Below are 22990 nucleotides of genomic sequence, written 5' to 3'. Positions count from 1 at the left end.
CGGATTCCTTCGTCCAGTGGTCGAATCTGCCGTCCAAGCCAAAAAGCCTCTCCTTTTATGCAGGTTTCTCCCATTCATTCCAGCCTAGCTGTCAATCACACTCTCCTGGCTGTCTTTGCCGGACTGCCAGCCGGCCAATCACCTTTGGGTGCATTCCTGTAACCAAGGGGATTAAGCACAGGGAGTTTCGGGCACCTCCCTCGCTTCCTGCCCCTGGCCGACATACTGGAGCCAGAGGCTTGTGAATCCCGCCAAAGGCAAAACTAACAAAGGGACCAAACCTGTTTTGGCACGCAGAGTAAATCTCAAGTAGGACCTTTCTGACAAGAAATGGCGAAAAAAGACCATGGCCTTTTGACAAAATGGGCACCTATGGGTGCCTTACTGTGGCTTCGGACGCAGGCCGCAGTAAAAACACACAATGCTAGTAAAAGCAAACCACTGCCACCAGCCATTAATTGTAGAACGGGTAACATAAAATGTTAAATGAGAAACTAGACCAAGGGGATACTAAGTAACCCCTACAGCAACCTATGGTAAGAGTGTGTGCTGGGTCTAGAAAGTTACAAAATGTAAGTAAAGACCATTTCACTTCACTGTTCTTGGAAACTGTAGTTTCACAAAGAGATGGTATTTAAACTTTTGGGAAGTCTAAGACTTCCCTCTGGCACGCCACTGAAGGTGCTGTGTGTCACAATGTAAAGATGATGCCTATGGAGTTTGTCCGACTCCAACGTCAAAAAGAAACCATCCAAATCACAGAAAAATACATGAGTGGGGAAAAAGGTCTCGGTCTCTCCAGGTTAGAAATTTAAAGTCCAGCAAAAAGAGCTGTGTGGTCTCTAAGGTAGAAGGGGAATTGGCACATTTCTGAGAATTCTCCCTAACACCCATAAAGAGACTAGGTGAGGGGGGATAATTCCCCTTCAACTAGGAACAAGGGATAGTCGCCAAGTCCTAGCTAAGTTCTGGAGTTTACATGGGTCAAAGATTTATCACACATGTAAATCTGGAACAGGGGATCAAAGAAGTTAATCAGAAGGCATTGCCTACAAGAATCTGTAAGGTTTAGGTGGATCTCCACAATCGGGACATTCTCACAAACATTATCCCTCTAATTTTGGAGGAAGGAATTGATGTTTTACTCCAGTCATCAGCTCCCGACTTGGTCTCCCTACCATGCCTTGCTTAGCACATATTTGGTAGATTTTATAGCAGTCTAGATGTATACTAGTGGATGCCCACCTTTCTTGTAAGCATATCATTAAGACTGAGAACTTCCAGTGAGCCACCAGGTACCGAACAATGTGAGCTCCCTCTCGTTACATGTTGCCAATGAGTATATTCAAGACCCACTATCTTGGAAAGAAGCTCTTAATCCAATTTTGCACCTGTTCCACCATTTCTGGGTTTGTGCTCAAGGGGGGTCAGTTTTCCAGCAAATTGCTTTCCTCTGTTTAACCGGCAGTGTATAATTTGGCGCTGTTGATCCCGCATGGTGAGTAAGATGGATCCAGATCTTAGTTGAGCTTCAAGAAGCTGAGCTCTAGTTTCCTTTGCAGTGTCTAATTGTTATCAATGATTGGACGGGTTTGATCCACCAATGCATCTTTTTCTTTGTGTGGTGATCTGTGCAGCTTGCTCATGCATTTTTCCTATCTAGACTTCCAAAAAAATTCTGTTGAGGTTATGCAGGTGCTCCAATAATTTACAATTAAGTATGTGTTCTCATTAAAGTAATTGAAGCATGTTTGCTTATTCACTACTTTTTTTTTTCTACACAGTTGCTAAATCGAGTCTTCAACATCATGCGTGAAAAGAACCCAGATATGGTAGCTGGTGAAAAGAGGAAGTTTGTCATGAAACCTCCCCAGGTAGTCCGAGTAGGAACAAAGAAAACATCGTTTGTGAACTTCACAGATATTTGCAAACTGTAAGTGTGGAGAGTTCATGTTTTATACAAATATATGTGGAAACAGCGACCGATAGACCGAATTACGTAATAGTGTGACGCGAAATCAGTTTATAAAGTTTACTTTCAGGTTTTGGGTTGTATTATAGCCCTATGTTCACTTTTCCACACTGGACCTCAATGATGCATCGGCTTTAAAGTATCTGTTCACACTAACCAACACATAGTAAATGCAGCCTAGCATGTAAATCCCATAGCAGTAATGGTTTTGTTGCATTTACTCAGATCAAATTGAGTTGTGTTCTTACACACGACCATGTGTCTAAAGTGAGCCAATATGTATGGAACAGGGGTTTTAATTTGGTGCTGGTGTGCCTTTTTTCCCATGATCCCTAGTGTTTGGTCTGTGAAGGCAGAATTCTTAATTTTTGAATTTCTGGGCCACTTTTAAGGGCCACTCAACTTTTTGCTTTTTCACTTGTGAATTTCTGGACCCGGGGCTATTTGTTGGTGGCTAGAAGAACTTCCCCTGAAGTCCTGCTACCATTGCATTCTTTACTTAAGATATGATATTTGGTTGCTCTTAAGATGCCTTGTACGAGGAGTTCCCCTCGGGCACCCAATGTATACCCTGTGGTGATTAGATCACCATGCATTCGTTTTATGGAGTAGGTTGGTTGTTGGGAAAGATCTTTTTTTTTTTTACTACACCTTTCCTACCATTTTAATGGACGCCAAACTTTTTGCTTTAATTTTGATTCTGACCTGTCCTTTTTGCAGTGCCATGAGGCCTTAAACTTCACTACACTGTCCGTTGCTCATCTGTTATGGGCAAACTCACCTCTCCATCAGGCTGTCCCTACGGGTGAATATTCCTTCTTTTAGTCTTGTTACTTGGTTACTACTTTTAATAACTTTTTATCACTTAACATTTCATCATTGTACAATGCATCTCACAATACACTTTTGTTTTTGCCCTACACTTAGTCAGGGGATTGTTGGTTAGACTAGGTGTGCTAAATAAACAAGCTGGTGGCAGCAGTGACTTTACCATTTTATTTCTGGTGCTTTTCGTTTTAGCTCTGTGTTTTGCTTATAACTGTGGCTAGTGACGAAGCATGGCCATGCCACGAGGTTTTTCGCTTGTTCTTTGGCCATTTTCTCTTCTAGCCTTCTTCCTGGCCTATGAGGCCAGGGAAATCCTCATCTCGACTTCCAGTGCCCGGAAAAGCAGAAGCTTTGGCGGGCTACTGGGGGCTGTGTGTTTTCAGGCAGGATGTGGGCTGGGACTGTCTTGTCCCAATCCACAAACTGGTTTGGGTTTGAGTGTTCCCACCAGTGGTCCTGATTGGACCGTTAGGGAGAATTCTCATTTCTTCAGCATGGGGGCTGGCATGGATTCACATGCTCATGAATATTCCCCGTCGGGCCAGGAATCCTCAGTAAAAGAAAAGTTTCACTTTCCCTTACAAACTCTTTCTCCTCTAAACCAATCACTGAGCTCTGGGTCATATGTATTTTGTTTATTTATAGTGCGCACCCTGCCCAAGGGCCTCGGGGCACATGTTTATAATGCGGTTACAAGTTGCAATAATAGGTACATTACATTTATACATATCTACATCGAGGATAGAACATTTGCAAAGAGAACAGAACAGCTGAGCGTATACAATATGTACAGTGTGCAAGCATTTTACTGCTAACAATTGCCCAGCTTACAGTGTGGAGGCCAAGGCCTCCTGTTCATAAAACCAGTTTTGTTTTATTTTTGAAAGATTGGAAGGCAAGAACATTTCTGAGGGCATTTGGTAGAGAGTCCCACAGCTTGGCCGCAAGGACTGGGAAGCTCGAGCCTTTGGCTGTCTGCATCTTGAAACTAGGAATAGTTAGGGTGTGAACCTGGGCCGAACGCAATGGTCTAGTTGCAGTGTGTTGTGTAAAGCGTGAGGATAAGTAGGCCGGTGCTGCGTTATTTTGGGCTTTGTGTGTTAGGATGAGTGCTTTGAGGGAAATGCGGTGCGTAATGGGTAACCAATGCAAGTTGCGTCTGATGGAAGAGATGTGGGAGCGCATGGGAAAGTTGAGAGCTGCCCTTAAGGCATTGTTCTGCGTGACCTGGAGTTTATCGATATTTCTTTGGCTCGTCCCCAGATATAGGGCGTTGCAATAATCGATTTGGACATGAGGGTTCTAGCAAGGATTAAACGGCTGCCCGTTGTCAAGAAGGGACATCACGCTATGATCAGTTTACAGGTATATGCAGACGCTGAAGTAACTGAGTTGGTTTGTTTGAGAGAGAGTGGAGTCTAAGTAAATACCAAGTGTTTTGGTGACATTAGTGACTTGATAATTTTGCCATCGATAATGAAAGAATAGTATTTAGGGTCTAGTTTACCAAGTTTTGGCTGCGATCCTAGGATGAGTAACTCGCTTTTATCATTGAGGCATAGCCCGTGATGAGCCAACCAGGCCTGGATGACGGCATATACTGCATGTATTGCTTTGACATCGGTTGCATAATCGCCAGTGATGGGGATGAGTATCTGGGTGCATACTGCCCCCAGCCAATGACTGCTGTTAGGACAGTTTTTCTGAAGTTCAACTAAGGGCTTAGTAAAACGATTCATCTGAGGCAGTACAAGACTCCACTCTTAGTATAAGGCTGTACCACCTGGGTTCAGGGTAGCGTAGACTGAGCAGCCAGGCTTATCTTAGGAGGGAGAGAGGGCTGTAGAATCTGTACAAGTTAAATTGTAATAAACGGTCCAAAGAAACACTATGTCAAAATGATTTATTTAACTGCATGTAGGCCCCGATGGGTAAGTACGATCACACATTATATGTAATCACAATTCTAAAAACACAAAACTATACTTGAAGATACACAGACCAAAATATGAACCTTATTTGGAACACCTAACAGTAGTTATAGGGAAGTCCTGTTCAGTATAGGTCACACCCATTCTTGGGGAGTAAAATCCAATGGTTACTGTCACAATTCCATTCAGTAATGCATGGGCAGTAGACCCTACCAGTTGTACGGTGACTCTTAGTACAAATCACATAATCAGCTGTGCAATATACTTTTTGTGAACAGTGGAACACTTATTCCAGGTATAGTAAAAACCTATAACTACTTTTGTGATAACCACGCAGTTATGCAAGGTGAGTAAAACCTAAGGCTGTAATATTCAATTACAGGTGCGTTTGAGATCAGTGAGATAAGCAGTAACTCTGGTAACATATTTTTGGATGGGCCACAGCTAACTCGGGATAAGTAAAACCCATATACATTTTTTTAAATGTCACAAGGAGTCCAGGTTGGATCTTTCCCAACTATACAAGTGACTGAGTGGGACTTATAAGGGACAGTTAGAACCACAGACTCTGGCTTAGATAGCACAGGGAAAGTAAACCCTAATGTTACACTTTACTGAATGACTCAAAGCTATTCTAGGCAGGAAACAACCTAATAGACTTATTCTGGACAGGCTAACAGCAAGTTGGGGGAAGCAAGACCCAGTTGGGGGACACTGATACAATTACCCTGCAAGAACAATCTGGTGAAACCAACACATTACTTATATAAGTAACAACTTTTGTAACTGTTCACACTTAGTTAGTTACCAACCAACTCTTTTACAAGTAACTTTTAAACACGTATTCTCTTTTCTAGGCAAAAGGCCTAATCCTTTAAAAGTATTTCCCTTATTCTTGGAGTATGAGTGTTCTCAGTGGCAGAAGGGGGGGGGGGTCACTGGGATCTAGTGTTCAACTAGGCAGCGTTAGGATAGGTTCATAAGTAGCAAAAGTCACAGTTCCTTAGGAAGACTGGGCAAACAGGTTAGTACTTTAGTTCTAGAGTTGGAAAAGGGCTCAGTGGGTTCACAGAAGACACCCTAGCAGAATTCCAGCAGTGGGACTGGGCGCACTGGATGAGAGGCCCGTCCAATGACCGAAAACACCCCACAGCTACACAGAAATCCTAACAGACTTAAGGTAAGTACATACCCAAGTCAACACAGTACCTCAGCATTGAAGATCTTGCAGCAGGATTACTTCAGGATCTGGAGCCAACTTAGCTGCAGATCCTGAAGTAATCCTGCTGCAGAAAATCGCGGTTGAATTTGCGTCGTTACAAAGGTCCAGCACTCGATTCGTGTCTCTGGAGGTCCACCAGGATGCCCACGAAGTTTCAGTGAGATTCGGAATTCGGAAGACCGTGCACCACACAGTGGCTCGAGGTCCCACGGTATTGGGGTATTGCAGCAACGCAAGGTCGCAGCAACGTGTGGGATGGCTCAAAATGCAAGTCTCATGAGTCTAGTGGGCTCTGGGTCGTCGTTTTTGGAGTCACAGGTAGATTGGAAGGAAGGGCTACATTAGGGTCCGGTTACACATCAGGCTCTCCGGTCGCTGGAAATCATTTCGGCTGCTTTTCCTTCATCCACCTCTTCGGTTCCAGTGGTCGACTTGTCTTCAGCTTCCAGGTTTGCAGTACTTAACAGGGACTACAGCACAACTTCTGTGATCGAGCTGTGGCGGCTGCCCTGTCGAAGGCAACAGGGGACGACTCGGTCCAGGGGACCCCGACAGCGCCCAGAGTGCCCCCCAAGGTGGGAGGCCTCGGCCAAACCGGTGGAGAAAACGCCAGAGAAGGGGATGCCATCACTGACCCCAAGGCTGAACCCTCAGGGTGCAAAAGGTGTGGGCTGGGGGAGGTCTCTACCGTGCTCCAGGGCACGGATATTTCTTTTTCGGGCGAAGAGGACCTAGTGTCTGTTCATGGTGGGGGAGGGGTGAAAGGGGCCGTAGGGGTGCCGTGACGACATGAGTGCTGGTCCCCGCGCACCTTTGAGCTCTTCTAGCTGACGTCAGCGGCTGCGAGGAAGAAGTCTTAAAATCCCTCATCTTCAGCTTCCGTTCCTGCGGACAGCGAGGACGCCGTGGGTAGGAAGGTTATCTACTCTGCGGCAATGACGGTCAAGGCGGAGAATGCGCTTGCGATCCTGGCCAGATTCGACACGGAACTGTGGTATAAAATGGGCCCGCTGCTGGAATTTCTCCCCGATGACAAACCTGTTGAGGCGCTCGAGATCCTCAAGAGGGCGAGGTGGCCTCGGACCATGCCATCACCGTGGCCCTGGACATCTCGGACATGGGGTTCCGACAGATGAGAAAGTGTTTGCCTCCGTCATCGTGGCTAGTTGAAAGACACCGACTTTTGGCAGGAAGTCCAGACTAGGTTCCTGGACATGCCCTTCGGGGACAATCTCTTTGGGATGGTCGCCGACAAATCGTTGCAGGCCATTAAGACTGACACAAAGTCCGCCCGTGCCCTTGGCATGCTTCAGCAGCATCGTCCTTCCTTTCGTGCCTCAGGAGGAAAATCTGTCGTGTCATCTAAGGGTTTCGGCAGGAGATCATTCTCGTAAAGCCAACCCTCCCGTTCCAAGGCTTTCTGAGGTGGCCGTCTTCGCTCCAGAGGCAGCACGCAGTCCCCAAAGCGAGATTGAACCGGCCAGACATTGGCCCGAGTGGGATGGCCAGCTGGCGGAATTCATCAGCGAGTGGGGAAAGATCTCCACTGACCGATGAGTGCTGGACATTCTCGCCCAGAGACACACTAGCATTCCAGCAGAAGTCCCTGCAGGTACCACTGGTGGCCTGGAAGGAGCAGCACATCCCTCAGCTCCTGCAAGAAGTACGGGCCATGATAAGTAAAGCTGGTTCCAAAGAGACTCCGCGGCTCTGGTGTATACTCCAGATTCTTCTTGGTAAGAAGACCGGGGGCTGGAGTCCCATTTTCGATCTGCAGCAGCTCAACAAGTACCTCCAGTCCAAAAAGTTCAGGGTGGTCACGTTGCATCACGTGCTCGGCCAAATGGAGGGAGGAGACTTCTTGTAGTTGCTGGATCTGGAGGATGTATACTTCCACGTCCCCATTCATGAAAAGCATTGGAAAGCACTACCAATTCAAAGCCCTTCCCATCCGACTGAAGTCGGCGCCCTGGGTGTTTGTTTACATGATGCCTGGCACCAGTGTCTGTCTGCTCATCTGCGTCTACAAGGGATACATGTGTAACTGTTCCAAGTTCAGGTAAGTGGCCGTTGTTATGGAGAATTCTGTGAAATATGCTAATTCCCTTCTACCTTGGAGACCCCCACCTCTTTTGCTAGACTTTTTCTGGAGTATGACAAACTCCATAGGCGGCATCCTTTTTACATTGCGACACACTGCACCTTCAGTGCATTGTAACATAGAAATCATTTGGATTCCTGCTAAGGTTTAAATACCTTCTCTTGGATAACTACTGTTTCCTGGACAACTACCGTTGCTGGGGGGATTACTTAGTATCCCCTTTGTCTAGTTTCTCATGTAACATTTTTATTACCCTTTCTACAATTAATGGCAGTGGTTTACTTTTTCCTACCATTGAGTTTTTACCACGGACTGCAGTAAAGCACCCATGGGTGTCCATTTTGTCAAAATGGCCCCGGTCTTCTTTTCTCCCCATTTGTTGGAAAGGTCTTTCTTGACATTTACTCTGCACGCCAGACCAGGTTTGGTCCCTTTGTTCATTTTGCCTTTGGCAGGATTCACCAGTGAAGCCCGCCTCTGGCTCGGCGTGCCTGGCAGGGCAGTAAGCGAGGGAGGTGCCGACTCCCTATGCTTAGTCTCTTTGGTTTCAGGAATGCACCCAAAGGTGATTGGCTGGAAGGCTGTCCTTGGAGGACAGTCACCTTGCTGTGTGATTGACAGCTAAGCTGCGAATGAATGGGAGAGACTTGCATAAAGAGAGACTTGCATAAAAGGCGAGGTCGTTTGCAAAGAAGGCAGTCAACCACTGGACGAAGGAATCAGAAGAACAATTTAGAAGAGACGCTTGCTGCACCCTCCTGGACCGTTGGTTTACCCATTGAAGCCCTGCTGCATTGCTGAAGCTCTGAATTTCTAATAGACTAGAGAAGCCCTGCAAGGATGACTGCTCCCCTTGAGATGGTGGGACCAATCGTCCCCAAGACCAACTACTGGAACCCACCCCCTCTCTCTGCTGGCTGTAGTTCATTGCTGCTGCAGGAACTGAGTGTCTGGGGACGGCAACACCAGAATAGAGTGCATCGAGCCAGACAAGAGCTCCAGGAAGATCCTCCGGACTCCCTCAAAGCAGGACTAACCAAGCCTGAGCCACCTCAGCAGAGTGCTGGACCCCAGAAGCAAGGAAAGGCCACAAGTTGTCCAAGAATCGCGGTGCTGCGATTTGGAAGTAGGTGAAACAGTAAAGTGCAGCTGATGTGAATTGCGCCCATTGCTGCAGCCGACCTTCGAATCGTAGTGCAGGAGTCCCCAGATGTCCTCCCTCTTGTTGCTGGGACTAGTCGTGGCGACAACAGGATCTGCAGGAACTACAACGGGAACAGAAGCCAGCTGGAACAATTTCTTCAGACTCGAGGTACTGTGAACTAAGGGGTATTGCTTCTTGTGAGTAGCTTGCTTGCTCTCACTGGAGACTTGCATTGGCTGCCCTTTGCAGAGTTGCTTGCAGCCTTGCCCTTCATAAGCCTCCCAGCTTGTGGCCCAACAGTGATTTTAGTTTTACAACAAAACTCTCTAACATTGTGCAAGACTTTTGTGCTAACCTTCAAAAAGTACATCAGCTCCCCTGTACTTTGCTCAAGTGACATTGGCTGTCCTGGCTCCCTGCAGACTCTTCTTACTGTCTGACTTTGTGTTTAACTGTCCCTCCAAAGTCATGCATACCTTACTTGTAAAGCTGGGAAAGGGTTAACCTAAATTGCATTTAGGGATTCTTAACTGCTTACCTGTTTGAGAAACTAGTTAACCATTGTTTCCTTTCCTAACCGTTTCCTTTTTGCCACATCTTCAGTATTACCATTTAACTGTGAAAAGTGATATATTAATGTCCAGTGCTCCCCCCTCCCCTGGGTGTAGGAATGTGTGCTATCCCAAAAGGTTATCTACTTTATTGAACTGAAGGAGTGTATTTTAAGTGTTGCCTATTGCTCCCTTCTGAAGAAGGCTTATTTTGAAACCGACTGTTACACTCAAATTTTCTTGATAAAATAATTAAAGTGTTATTTGAATACTTGTCACATTGACCCCTCTTGAGATGAGCATGGCTGCTTAGTCACACTACCAACCTGTGTAGGACAGCCCCATTCCAAAGGTTGGGTTACCTATTGCCAAGAGGACACAGTTGGTGTAGTCTCCCACAGGGTTACTACATACAATCTTGCCTAACAAGGGTGGTGCTGCGGACGCACCCCTCCTTCATGCCCAAGGTTCCGTCGGAATTTCATCTCAACGAGCCCTTGGTGTTGCCTATGTTTTTTTTCTGACTCCTTTGTCGCCAGCTGAAGGGACTTTGCACTCTCTGGATGTGGCTCGAGCACTGAAGTTTTGTGAGACCTGCACGAAGAGTTTCCAGAAGACTGCAACTATTTTTGAATTTTGGTCCTGTGAACCATGGGAACGTTTTGTCCAAGGCTTCCATTTCCAGGTCTCTCTCCGGCTGTATCCCACACTGTTGCTGGGTGCCAAACAGGCCGTCTGAGATCCCATTCCACCAGAGCGATTGCAGCGACATTGTTCCTGTCTGGTGTGCCTCTGCTGGACATTTGCATTGCTCTTATATGGAGGTCTACGCAAACCTTCACAGGATTCTTCTGCGTCAACGGGGATTCCAGAGAGGAGTCCAGGGCCGGCCAAGCAGTGCTACGCACCCTGTTCCCTTGAAGGTGACCCTGTTCCCTTGAAGGTGACCCTGTTCCGGGGATAAAAGTAATTGCTTCTGTTGAGCCTTGCCACCTCCCTTGATTGTGTAATGATGTACTGCTATCTGTTCTCTATTCATGAGCATGTGAATCCGTGCCAACCCCCATGCTGGAGAAAAATAAAAGTTACTTACCTGTAACTGTTCTCCAGCATAGGTCTGGCATGGATTCACATGCAAACATTCCCTCCTGTCCCTCTTCGGCTCTTCTTGGTCCTACTGCCACTTTACGTGATACCAAATCTGAAGATGGCTGCCAGAGGGGCTTAGGGAGAGGGCAGTATGACCCAGAGCTCAGTGAATGGTTTATCAGAGAATACTTGCAGGTAAATAACTTTTTCCTTTTCTGCTTGTAGGTCCAGCACACACTCTTATGTGGAGTTGGTGGAGGGCGGGGGGGGGGGGTTACCTAGTAGCCCCTTATCCTACTCTCACATTTGCGTTGACATGTTTTTCAGAGCGCGACAGGGCAAAAAGGGAGGAACAAGGGAGAACAAAAATAGGCGAACTTACTAGGCCCAGTGACATTAAAAAAGTGCATGGAAGGTGGGGTAGGGAGTGGAAAGTGCAGAACAGAGGAGAGAACAGAATAAATAAAATAAATGAGGGTGATAAACCATGGTTGTGCAGCCAGCCGGTGGCAGGTGAAAGTTGGTCAGATAAGGGATATCTGAGAAGTGCCGAAGAAAAGTCGGAGGGGTGCTGTATGCGTACAGATACAGAACCCTAGTGCAGGGGTGGCCTGGAGGCAGTGCAGGAGGGTGAGCCGGTACCTGGGCCCGAATGACAGAGGGTGTCCAGGTGCACAATGCCAAGAGAATACAGATCAGAGGGGGGGGCAGAGGCAAAGGGGAAGGTCTTGAGGGTGATTTTACTCAAGTTTCCAGATGGCCGGGAGGCTGTTCCAAAGGGAGGCCCCGGCCGAAGACCGATCTACCCCCAGCTCGTTTCTTCGCAAAAGGACTAACCCTGAGGGAGTTGGAAGTAGAGGAGCGAAGGGCTCGAGAGGGGAGGTAGTACGGAGGGATAGTTGAAGGTATTTTGGACCCAGGCCCCAGAAAGGCTTGTGGACAATGCAGAGGGTTTTAAATGCAATCCTTGCATCCAGTGGGAGCCAATGAAGGGATTTCAGTGCTGGAGAGATACGATCCCAGGGCTTGAGGCCAAGGACAAGTCTTGCAGTCTTGTTCTGGATTAGTTGTAAAGAGTGGAGGCAGGTGGATTTAGAAAGTGGCTGATACAGTAATCCAGTCTGGAGAGAACCAGAGCTTGGGAGACGGTGAGCTTTTGAGGGAATCCACAGTACCTCTAAGGATGTGCAATAAAAAGTTTGCCTTTTTTGGACACATCCGTGATGTGTGGGGAGAAGGAAAGTGTGGAATCAAAGATAACCCCTGTTACCCTGTATTTTAAATGGCTAATGGCTGTGGTTTACATTTTCCTACCATTCAGCTTTTGTACAGTAAGCTGAACCCTTGGCTTCAGAACAGCACCCATGGGTGACTGTTTTCTCAAAATGGCCCCTGGCTTCTATTTTTGCCATTTTCTGTTTGTGAGGTCTTTCTTTGGTTTTACTCTGTGCGTTGAGTCAGATTTGAGCCCTAAGTTTGCCTTGCCTTGAGCGGGTTTCAGCCCTGAAACCCTCCCCTGGCTCCAGTGTCTGGTAGGACAGGAGGTAAGGGAGGGTCCCGAAACTCCCCACTCCTTTGTCTCTAGGAATGCCTGAATGCAACAATTTGTGATTGGCTGGCTGGCCTTTCACGACAGCCACATTTCTGTGCGATGACAGCCTAGGCTGTTTATGAATGGGTGAAACCTGCTCAAAAGGTGAGGGTTTTGGGGACTACAGTCAGTCGACCACTGGGGGAAACACCCGACGAAGAAACGGCGAACATAGCTTACTGCAACCTCCTGAACCTTTGAATTGCCCGATGAAGCTCTGCTGAACTCCTTTTTCACCTCGACTGAGAATCTCCAGACAGAAAGACTTCTCCTCTTGAGTTAGTGGGATCCTGTTGTTCCTGTGCCTCAGTCGTGGGGACAAGAGGGAAAACTTCTGGGGACTCCTGCAATACAATGGGAAGGTCGGCGGCAGCAATGGGCAAACTTCAATTCAGCGGCACTTGACGGTTTCAGCTCCTGGCGTCTGACAGCATATAGCAACACTGCGGTTCTTGGATACCACTTCAGACTTTCCTCGCATCTGGGGTCCAGCACTCTGTTGAGGTGGCTCAGGCTTGGTCAGTCCTGCTTCAGGAAAGTCTGGAGGATCTTCCTGGTGCTTGGATTTGACTTAAGTGATCCACTTGTTTTGGTGTTCCTCTCCCTGGCCCTTCGGTTGCAGCAGCAGTGGAAGTACAGCCAGCTTCGAGAGCATGTGAAAACGATTTCAGTTTGGAGTTTATTGGTCACACCAACTCAAGGGGAGAAGTCGTCCTTGCATGGCTTTTCTAGTCGAGGCGAATTCGGAGCTTCAGTACAGCTGCAGGGCTTCACCCGACAACCCAACGGTCCAGGAGTTGCAGCAGGTGTTTGGTTTTTGGATTCCTTCGTCCAGTGGTAGACTCTGCCTTCCAAGCCAAAAGCCTTGCCTTTTATGCAGGTTTCTCCCATTCATTCCAGCCTAGCCGTCAATCACACAGCAAGGTGACTGTTGTTGCCGGACAGCCAACCAGCCAATCACCTTGGCAATTCATGTAACAATGTAAATAAAATTTCCGATTACTTTTCAGAATCCGAACAAGTTAGTGGATAATCTTTGGATATGCTTCTTACTCAATTCCTACACCCTGAGGTGACTTCAATCACAAGGACAGTAATTGCATTTCTGATGCTTGTTAATCGACTGAGAATCACATGCTGTGCATATAGTCTGACCTTAGAGACCCCCAGCAACTTTGCTGGATTTTGAGTACTTGATTTTATCCTGAGAGAGGGAGACCCTTTTACCCACTCTCTCGTATTATGTGATTTTGTACACCGTTTCTTTTGGTTGTGGAGCCGGACAAACTCCATAGGCATCTTTTGCCTTGTGTCACAAAGCACATTCGGTGCAGTGACACAGGGAAGTCTTTCACATTTCCCAAAGATTTAAATACCTTCTCTGGGATAAACTGTTTCCCAGAGCATTAAAGTGAAATTGAGTTTACTTTCACGTGCAACTTTCTAGACCCAGCACACGACATGCATTACTTATCGTAAAAGCATTTGATGGTTGCAACTGCTTAGATTCACATGCTGTGCATATGGTCCGACATTCAGTGGTAACCGCGGAGTATTGCATGTCTTTCAAGGATTGAAAGGGGACGTCGACATGGGCGTGCCTGTAACACTGTCCCTAACGTGACATGTAGTGTACACAATCCCTCATGTGTCAAGGTCCCTCAGATTTGTTTTTTTCCACCCAGTTATCTGGTCGTCCTAATGTGGAGCTCTGCATAAGAGATTGTGGTGTTAGATTTATCGACCTTTGGTCGTTTATTAAGCCACTTCAACAATTGATTCCTGCGCACTGTCAAAGACTGCTGGGAATTTCGACACCCGTTGATCGGGCCGGTGCTGCCGACCACGTGGCCTGGCCTTCTGGCCAGCCTGTACAGTAGGTATAGTGGGGGTTGGGTGGTCATATTCTTTCCAATACTTTTCCTTTTCCCCTCTTTGTTCCCTGGGTTTTGTTGTCGCTATATCAATGCCGCACTATGGACCGGACTCTATTTAGGTTTTGTCCTTCGTATAAGGACAAATATCTGTGGAAAGACTAGCACCGTCGGTGTAATAATTGTCAGCCCCTCAACCACAAGGCGGCCTGTAAACTCCTGCGTCCACGGCAGACAGTTCTCGATCCGCAGCATCTGTCCCCGATAGCACGATGCAAGTCATGCTATGGGGAAGACACCCAGCGACAGGGACGCACAAGGTTCCCACACTAAACACACAACCCAGGGTTCTTCTTTGGCAGTACAGTCGAAGCGTTTCAAAGTGCCAACGGGCTCGTCGGATATTTCTACGGGATCCACTGATCTTAATGATCAGCACCATTCCCCGCAACCGCAGCAGCAGAATGCGTCTGGGCAATCTGAAGTAAAGTGCGCTAGCACCAAAACGCACGCGGCCGTCGAGACGCTACAGAAGAAAGCTATGACGCCGCTTGCGGCCCCGGTGATGCCGAAATCCACCACGCAGCCACCAGTTCAACCGGCACACCTCCCTACTACCCCCAAGCATCAGCGCTGGTATCGCAAGGATCGCCTCGGCGGTTAAACATAAGGAACTGTCGCAAGAGGCGTCGAAACAGAAGGAACGGCCTAGAGATGGTCCGAGACACACGTCACAACGTCCAGAACCTTGCAAGTACTACTGAGCCCTTTGCCTTTGTCCAGTGCTTTAGGAGACAAATCTCGACACTCTACAGAAGAAGTGAGTTGAAATTACCCCTTTCCTCCCCTTAACAACTCTGGTTCATCTTCATGGACCAGGGAGAAGTTTGAGTGGTGTATGGGCAGACTAGAGACATTGCTCTTTTTTTGAGTGGTTTGCTCCCAAAAGGCCTCGCGAGGACCTTCCTTTTACACCTATGGCCAGGTTTCAAAGGACCTTTGAAGATCCTCATGACTAATATACTTACGACCTTCTCCATCATGGGGTCTGGCATGGATTCACATGCTCATAAATATTCCCCGTTGTCAGGCTGGGAATCCTCAGTAAAGGAAAAAATCAGTTTCACTTCTGAACCGTCTTTCTCGTAACAACCAATCACTGGTCTCTGGGGTCATACTGCCCCAGCCAATGACTGCCCTCTACCTAAGCCCCTCCTCTGGCAGCCATCTTCAGATTTTTACCACACGTTAGAGTGGTGGGAGTCCTTGTGATAAGTTTTTGGGCTTTTTACTGCGTTTTGCGCTTTTGCTTAGTTTACTCTATTTTTCCGGTCAATCGAGCCTCAAGCTCCATCGATCCATCATCTGACGAACGGGGACCTGTTTTTCGGAACTTTCTACGCCCCTCAAGGGCGATTTTTCATCGAGTTCCCTTCGAGGATTCCGAAAGTTTCTTTGAGGCCTACTCAGCGTGGACATGGCTGAAGATAAAGGACTCCACTCTTCTGTTCAAGAGCTGTCCTGGATGTGGACTACAGAACCTTTTCCTGGACGATGGGCACTCCGTGCCTTTACTGCCTACATTCCGACCAAATGCAAGTGGAGGCGGCCTGTGCATTCTGCAAGGATATAGTGCCTCGCACCATGAAGGACTGTCGCAAGTGGCTCTCCGAGTGGCTCCAGACAAAGATCCCGGCGGCGGGTGAGTCCCGGCAGCAAGCCTCACCCAGGAAGAGGAAATCTGAGCGGTCTTCTGAGACCTGTGAGGGCGCGATGGGGGTGGGGGGGCAACATAAGGCAAAGCACAGCGAGCCCGGGGGCGTCGTTGGAACGGGCTCCTCGGCAGCCAGGTCGGGAGCAGCATCTCCAGCACTTTCGACCACAAGCCAACACTCTGGGTCAGTGAGGAAGTTAGACCATCGCAGGAGGCGGGGCCCCTAAAACAAGTGTTTTCCTGCCTGCGTGGAGGGAATCGTACTTTCTACCCATCGAGGACACCAGTGAAGACTGACAATCATCTCCCCTAGACCGTCCCCACTGGTCGAGCAGAAGGGGGCTGAGGGTAGATCTCCGAGGAGCTTTCTTGTATGAAGGACCCCAGCGAGGTGGATGTGGAGAGTAGCGAGGAAACGGAGGAGCATCAGTGCGGCGAGGAGCCGGAGGACATTGCGCCACTGTCATCCTCCCGTTGCAACCACTGCAGCAACCGCTCCCAGCAGACATGTCGGCGGACATCCTACAGGCACTGCACATCTTGTGCTCAGATCCAGACAAGGGAGATTCCGCGGCACCTGGACTGTCGGGGAAACCCCCTGCCAAGAGACGCTCACCCTCCACCTCCTTGCCATCCTTCGCCACCATCCCCTCCTCCGAGGGAACGATACAGAACCGGATATAGCGACGACGGGCATGGACGGCAACGATGGAGTGGATCTCGCGTCCCCAGTGTCCAGGGCCTCACAGCCCAACGAGATTGGGTCCTTCCATGCCAGGATCTCTAGTGCCTCGGAAATGTTCCAACTGGCGCCCGAGGAAAGGGAAGGTTTCCTGTATCGGCTCCGGGAGGCCAAGAGGAATACTGTGCTTTTGATCCCCCTATCGGACGACATTTGGGAAGAGGGACTGTCTTTTATGAAGAACCCGTTTTTGGCCCTGGTACGAGAAGCACAGAATGTCGGACTCTGCACCCAAGTGTCTCAGATCCCAGCTGTCCCTGGACTCTGGTCTCGGCGGCAGCGAGGAAGAAGTCTTCTGGAACTTCTGCGTCTTACCCCCGAGCCCCCCCTTCTCCCTGGGCGGCAAGGGAAAGAAGCTGGACGACATGGGGCAACAGGTCATCTTGTCGAATGAGACGACGATCAAGACGGCTAATTCCCTGGCCATCGTGGCCCGTTATGACAGGGAGCTATGGTTCAAGATCACCCCCATTCTGGACTTCCTGACGACAAGAGCAGAAGTGCTGGAGATCCTGCAGGAAGGCGTAGTGGCATTGGACCATGCCATCACGGTGGCCACGGTCATCGCTGACACAGGATTCTGTCAGATGGGCAACGGCGTTTGCCTTGGTCGGCAGGGTTGGTTGAGGGCCACTAGCTTCCGCCAGGATGTACATGCCGTTTGACATAGCAAGACTGTGGAGGAGTCTCTTCAGGCCATGAAGGCGGATACCGAGACGGCTCGTGCCGAGGGGCACGCTCCAGCAGCGACGGCTGTCCTTTTGGACCTCCCGAGTAAAGTCCCAGGGGTACTCCAAAGGTTTTGTTGGTAGCTCGTCATCCTGTAGTCAACCGTCTCACTCTTCGGGTCAGGAAGCCTAAAGGGGCCGCAGCAAGTTCGGAGGAGGGCGCCGTCGTCGCCAAGGTCCTCAACATGGCACTGCCCTTGGTGAAGCAGGACTGAACCGGCTGTGATGTTGGGCTCGCACCCCGGTGGGAAGCTGGCTGGCGAACTTCGTCAGCATGTGGAAGTCCATCTCCACCGACCGTTGGGTGCTGGATTCCCTGGCCCACGGGCACACCCTGGAATTTCAATGGAAGTGTCCGTGCGTTGCACCGGTGGCCAGGAAGGAAAACCACGTCCCTCAACTTCTGCTGGCGGTCGGGTCCATGCTGAAGAAGGGCGTGATAGATCTTGTCCCAAAAAAGCTCTGGGGATCCAGGGTGTACTCCCGGTACTTCGGGCAGTTGGAGACCCATGCTGGACCTCCGCCGCTACAAAAAGTACATCAGGTCCCAGAAGTTTCGGATGGTCACCTTTCAGCACGTGCTGGGACAACTGGGAGAAGGAGACTTCCTATTGTTGCTGGACCTGGAGAATGCCTATTTCCACATCCCCATTCACAAGGGACGCCGCAAGTTTCTGCACTTCGGGATCCAAGCACCGCATTACCAATTCAAGGATCACGGGGAGTTCCTCGCGACTGGATGCAGCAGTGTGGATTTGTGCAGAGCACAATATCGCTGGTCGGATTCTCGTTGTTTGCAAGGTCCGGACTCTGTCTCTGGAGGTCTAGATGAATGCCCACAAAGTGTCAACAAGATTCATATTTCAGACTTGCACTGCACCATGGTCCGCGGTCCCAGGGTATTGGGTTATTACAGCCCCACAAGGTCTCAGCACGGCATGGATGGTTCAAAATGCAGCCTTTCTGCAGGCTAGTGGGTCTCAACAGGCTCTGGGCCGTCATTTTCAGAGTCCCCAGGTTGATTGGAAGGAAGAGCTACGGCAGGCTCCGGCTACACGGCAGGCTCTCAGGTTGCTGGAAAGTATCTCGGCTGCGTTTCCTGCATCAGTCTCTTCGTTTTGGTTCCAGTTGTCTACTACCTCTTAAGCTTCCAGGCTCAGACTTTTTATAAAGGAACCCAGCCAATCAAACAGCCTTGCAACATTCAAACGTGGGCGGGGATGGCAATCCTTTCAGGACAGCCAGCGTCCCAATTTAAACTGGATTCTCAAACTCAGGCTGGAAGACCAAGGACTGCAGAGTTTGGGACTCCTCCTTCACTTTCTGCCTTCAGACCCACTGGAGCCTTGTTGGGCAGGGGGCAGGCGGGTGGGGGGGGGGGGGTAGTCCACAGGACTTCTGCTGAAGACAAAAATCGCACACAGGAATTTCCCGTCCTGGAAGTTGGGGGAAGGAACAAGAAAGGACACTAAACACTAATGCTGAAAAAAGGACTAGGTTTATTCTGGTAAAATGAGCACCAATGTGTGCTTTTACCGGGGCTCTGCAAACAACCTGTGGTAAAGGTGCACCAAATTAATAAAAAGGTTCACTGCCACCAACCATTGAAGCTAAGTTTGTCCTTGTAACTTAAATGTTAAATTTAAACTGAGAAGGGGGATACTCAGTATCTCCCCAGCACTCCACATAATGTGGGGGTTTCTGGTCTCACCTAATAAAATGTATAAGGGATCCAAAGATCCTTTCTACCCTTGGGAACTGTAGCACTCACAAGGTTATCCAGAGAACATTAAAAGGGAGCCCCTAGGGCAACCCTGCAACAAAAGGCACTTATTGTCAAGGAGGATAACTTTAAAGAATTATGGAGTCTCTTAAAAATGACACCCATAAAGAGTACGATTCTGGCATTGTGGAAAAAGGTTCCCACTCAGCGCTAGAAGGAAGAATAATCCACCAGTAGAAGCAAAAAGTTCTTGGGTTGACAAGGGTCAGGAAGATTTATCATTAATATGAAAATCTAACCTAACACCTAGACTGAATTAATCCACAGGAACATTTGCATCTCTGCTGCTTCATGAGACTTTGAGCACTTTCCAAACTGACTTTTACATAGCTAGGGATAGGACAGACTTAAAAGGTATTAACCTTCGGTAAAACTGCCTCTAGAACCTTAAGCTTTGGTACTGTGACTAACCAACTGTTTTCCTTACAAAAAATTACATTCTTATGTGGTTTTTTTAACTAAATAAAATGACTGTAGCTTTGCCCATGTGTCCGAATTACCAATAGTACAGTAGAATTGTCATTGGTGTCTTAACAACAATTGTAAGAGCAAGCAATGACCAACTAAGCAGTGGCCTTTGGAAAGTATCTAAAAGTATTTGTATGTTGGTTTTATTATCTAAACATTATATATTTTTCTGAGGCTTGTGGAATCTGCTTAGATCACATGCTGTGCATAGGCCGACATCTAGTGGAAGCTGTGGAGTATTAGTTGTTTTCGAAACTCAAAGGGACATAGGGTGTGCCAGTAATACTATCCCTAGTCTGACGTCCACTGTAACCATGGTCCTTCACACGTCGAGGTCACTCGGATTGTTTTTTTCCCGCCATCGTAGACAGACGCACAATAGCAGAGTTCCTCTTTCGGCATATCGCCATTGATTATAATAATAAAGTCTTGATATCTCGTCGTATCCTTTATTCACTGACTATCAAGACATCTTTGACTACGGTGAAAGAAGACAATCGTTAAAGATCTTTTCAACTAATCCGTTCGGTTTGGGAGGGCTGCACTGAGCTTTGGCCCACACAGTAGGAGAGAGGTCAGAGGTCATTGAAAATGTGTATTCCGCTTTTCCTACATTACATTTGCCTAGCTACCATTACATGTTATCATGGATAAGACCCTTTTAAGTTCTGACCGAGTTGGAGGTAAAACATTTAATGTGGGTCGACCAGCACCTGGTGTGCAGTCTCTGCCTCCCACAAGATCACATCGAGAAGTGTCGAGCCTGTAGGCTCTTCAAACCGAAGATGTTGAAGGACCGTAAGACGAAGCGCTGGGCCCAGCACGCTATGCACCATACTAGCCACCATAGACCTGGAAGGGACCTTCAGCGATGGTAGCAACTCTGCCATTTTGGACAGCGAAGGGGAGACTTGTTTCCCAAGCGCTAGCGCCCGACTCAACAGGCAGGCCAGCGGTCGTGTTATGGGGATGACCCCCAGCGGCACGGGCGCTCTCAAGATCCCTACCCCCACTAGACACAAACCAGAGCAGAGACTCGACGTGGTTGTTGACGAAGGGCCCACACACATCATCTAGGAACAGGTTCACTGGGCTCTTGGCATGTGCAATCCCATTCGCCACATGACGGGCCCGATGGTCGAAAGACGGAACAGATGTCGTGCATAAATAGACACCGAAGGTCGCACGTCAGCTGACGAGGCGTCGGGCCACTCCACGACCGAGGTTCAACGTTTTGTCGAAATCTGGTAAGGCCTCAGTGCAGGTGGGACTAGCCCACCTAGTGGAAAAACACGTCCCGAAAGGGCTTCGAAGGGAGAAAGTCTAAGAAGAGCTCTTCCAAGACGCCTCCTAAGGATAGGTCACTATACTCTTTCAAGGCCCAGCCTCCCAAGGCTTCCCACACTCACAAGGGTTCTCAGCCTCTTGGAAAAGATTCCTTACCAGTCCAAGGTACTCCTCCAGAAAAGGACTCCTTAGTAGGCACTGCAACCCCTCGGGCTTCCACACTAGGCCCTATGTCTATTCCTAGCTCAGGCCAATGGACATGTGATGACATAGGGTCATGAGGAGGATGACCTTTATTCATCCTTCTAAGTTCATCTCTACATTTTATGTGAACCAGTCCATTGAGCTTCCGGCCTTCTTCCAGAACACAAAAAGCTAAGCGGAGGTAAAACTCCATACACTAGATATAAGGAGGGCGGTCCTTTACTATGTAAACAAGACCAGACCGCTAAGGTAAACAGACCAACTGTTTGTCTCCGTAGCTCGAGGCAGAGAAGGGGGTCACGTTACCAAGAATAACATTTCTGATGTTTGTTAATCTGCTTAGAATCACATGCTGTGCATAGGTCCGACATCCAGTGGTCACTGCGGAGTATTGCATTTTGTTTTTCGTAGTCGAAAAGGGGACGTCGACAAGGCGTGTCTGTAACACTATCCCTATAGTGACGTGCGTTGTACCCACAATCCCTCACGCGTCGAGGTCCCTCAGATTGTTTTTTTCCGCCCAGTTTCTGGTCGCCTTTCGCGGAGCTCCTAGAGAGACATTGCTATACTTACCACGGACCTCGGTCCTTTTGTCATAACTTAATATACTGGTAACGATCCCTCCCCCTCGACGTTAGCTGTGAAGCTGTTTCTCCGCCGAACTATTTTCGACGGAGAGGAAGAGCGGAGGAGATCCTTCGGCGCTGCCGAACACGTGGCCTGGCCTCGACGGCCAACTTACAGTAGGGAGAGTGGGGGTTAGAACTTTGTCTCTTCTCTTTGAGAATGTCTTTCTTTCTCCCTTTTCTTTCCCTTGGGGTTGTTATCGCCAGCTATTATTGCCTCAGCTATGGAGAGGACACCATTTAAGTTTTGCCCACGCTGCAGGGGCAAATATACTTGGAAAGATAAGCACAAGCTCTGTAATCGTTGCTTACCCCTCGATCACATAGAGAACAGCTGCGCAGCCTGCAAGCTCTTAAAACCCAGGACTCTTAAAGAACGTAGGGTTAAGAGGTGGGCAGACTACGCGATGTCGAAGTCAGTTTCCTCACCCGCTGCCGCTGTTACTGAAAGTGACGAGGAGTGCGATAACTCGACGTCCGTTACGGAAGTCATGAACCCCCAGAAGGAGCGCTCACGCTCCTCGTCGTCCGTCCCTGGCCCCGACGGGCTCGGCTCACGCCCTGCTTATGGGGATGAACACCCCGGCGACAAGGACGCACACAAACCCCATAAGGCTAAACACACTAACCACGGCTCTTCTTCGTCGAGAACGAAGGATCCATCAGCGCCGAAGGGGACGCAGGGCACTCCGGCGTCTACCGCAGACCGTAAAGGTCACAAGCCCCACCCGCAAACGCAGCCGCGACCAGCGATTGGGCTTCCATCTAACACAGGCGCTACCCCAAAAACATCCGACGCAACGCTCCATAGAGCGACCGTCGAGGTACAACGCGCAACGCACACAACGTCGACACCAAAGCCCTCGACGGACAAAATCGTGGCCGAGAGCCTAGCGAGAATTGTCGCCGAAGACGAACGTACGCGGACGACGAAACAAACGTCGAATACCGCGTCGAAAAAACACAAAAGTAGCCAGGAACTGCCCCTTTCTCCTAAGGACGCTTCCGAACTACCTGAAGGCTTTTCAGAAGGAGACGGGAACCTCTCGTCGACGCTGTGGGAGCGTTCGAAACGATTCGAAGGCGAAAACACTAATTTTCCCCCTCTAGACTATTCAGGGGTACCCCATGAGAC

The 22990-nt window shown here is 48.8% G+C and overlaps 1 protein-coding gene across 1 annotated transcript in view; it reads left to right on the top strand.

Annotated features, from left to right (window-relative positions):
• The window catches only part of EIF2S2 (eukaryotic translation initiation factor 2 subunit beta), a 238439-nt gene that overhangs the window by 135727 nt on the left and 79722 nt on the right, over positions 1-22990 (top strand). The window contains exon 6 of the mRNA XM_069652149.1: positions 1785-1933. Coding sequence (XP_069508250.1) covers positions 1785-1933 — 149 coding nt within the window. The remainder of the gene's footprint in view (positions 1-1784; positions 1934-22990) is intronic.

This window comes from Ambystoma mexicanum, chromosome 3p (genome assembly GCF_040938575.1).
Source record: "Ambystoma mexicanum isolate Mex_15411 chromosome 3p, UKY_AmexF1_1, whole genome shotgun sequence".
In the NCBI taxonomy this organism is placed as follows: Eukaryota; Metazoa; Chordata; class Amphibia; order Caudata; family Ambystomatidae; genus Ambystoma; species Ambystoma mexicanum.
Note: the sequence above shows the minus strand (reverse complement) of the source record. Positions and strands in the feature narration are given on the sequence as shown.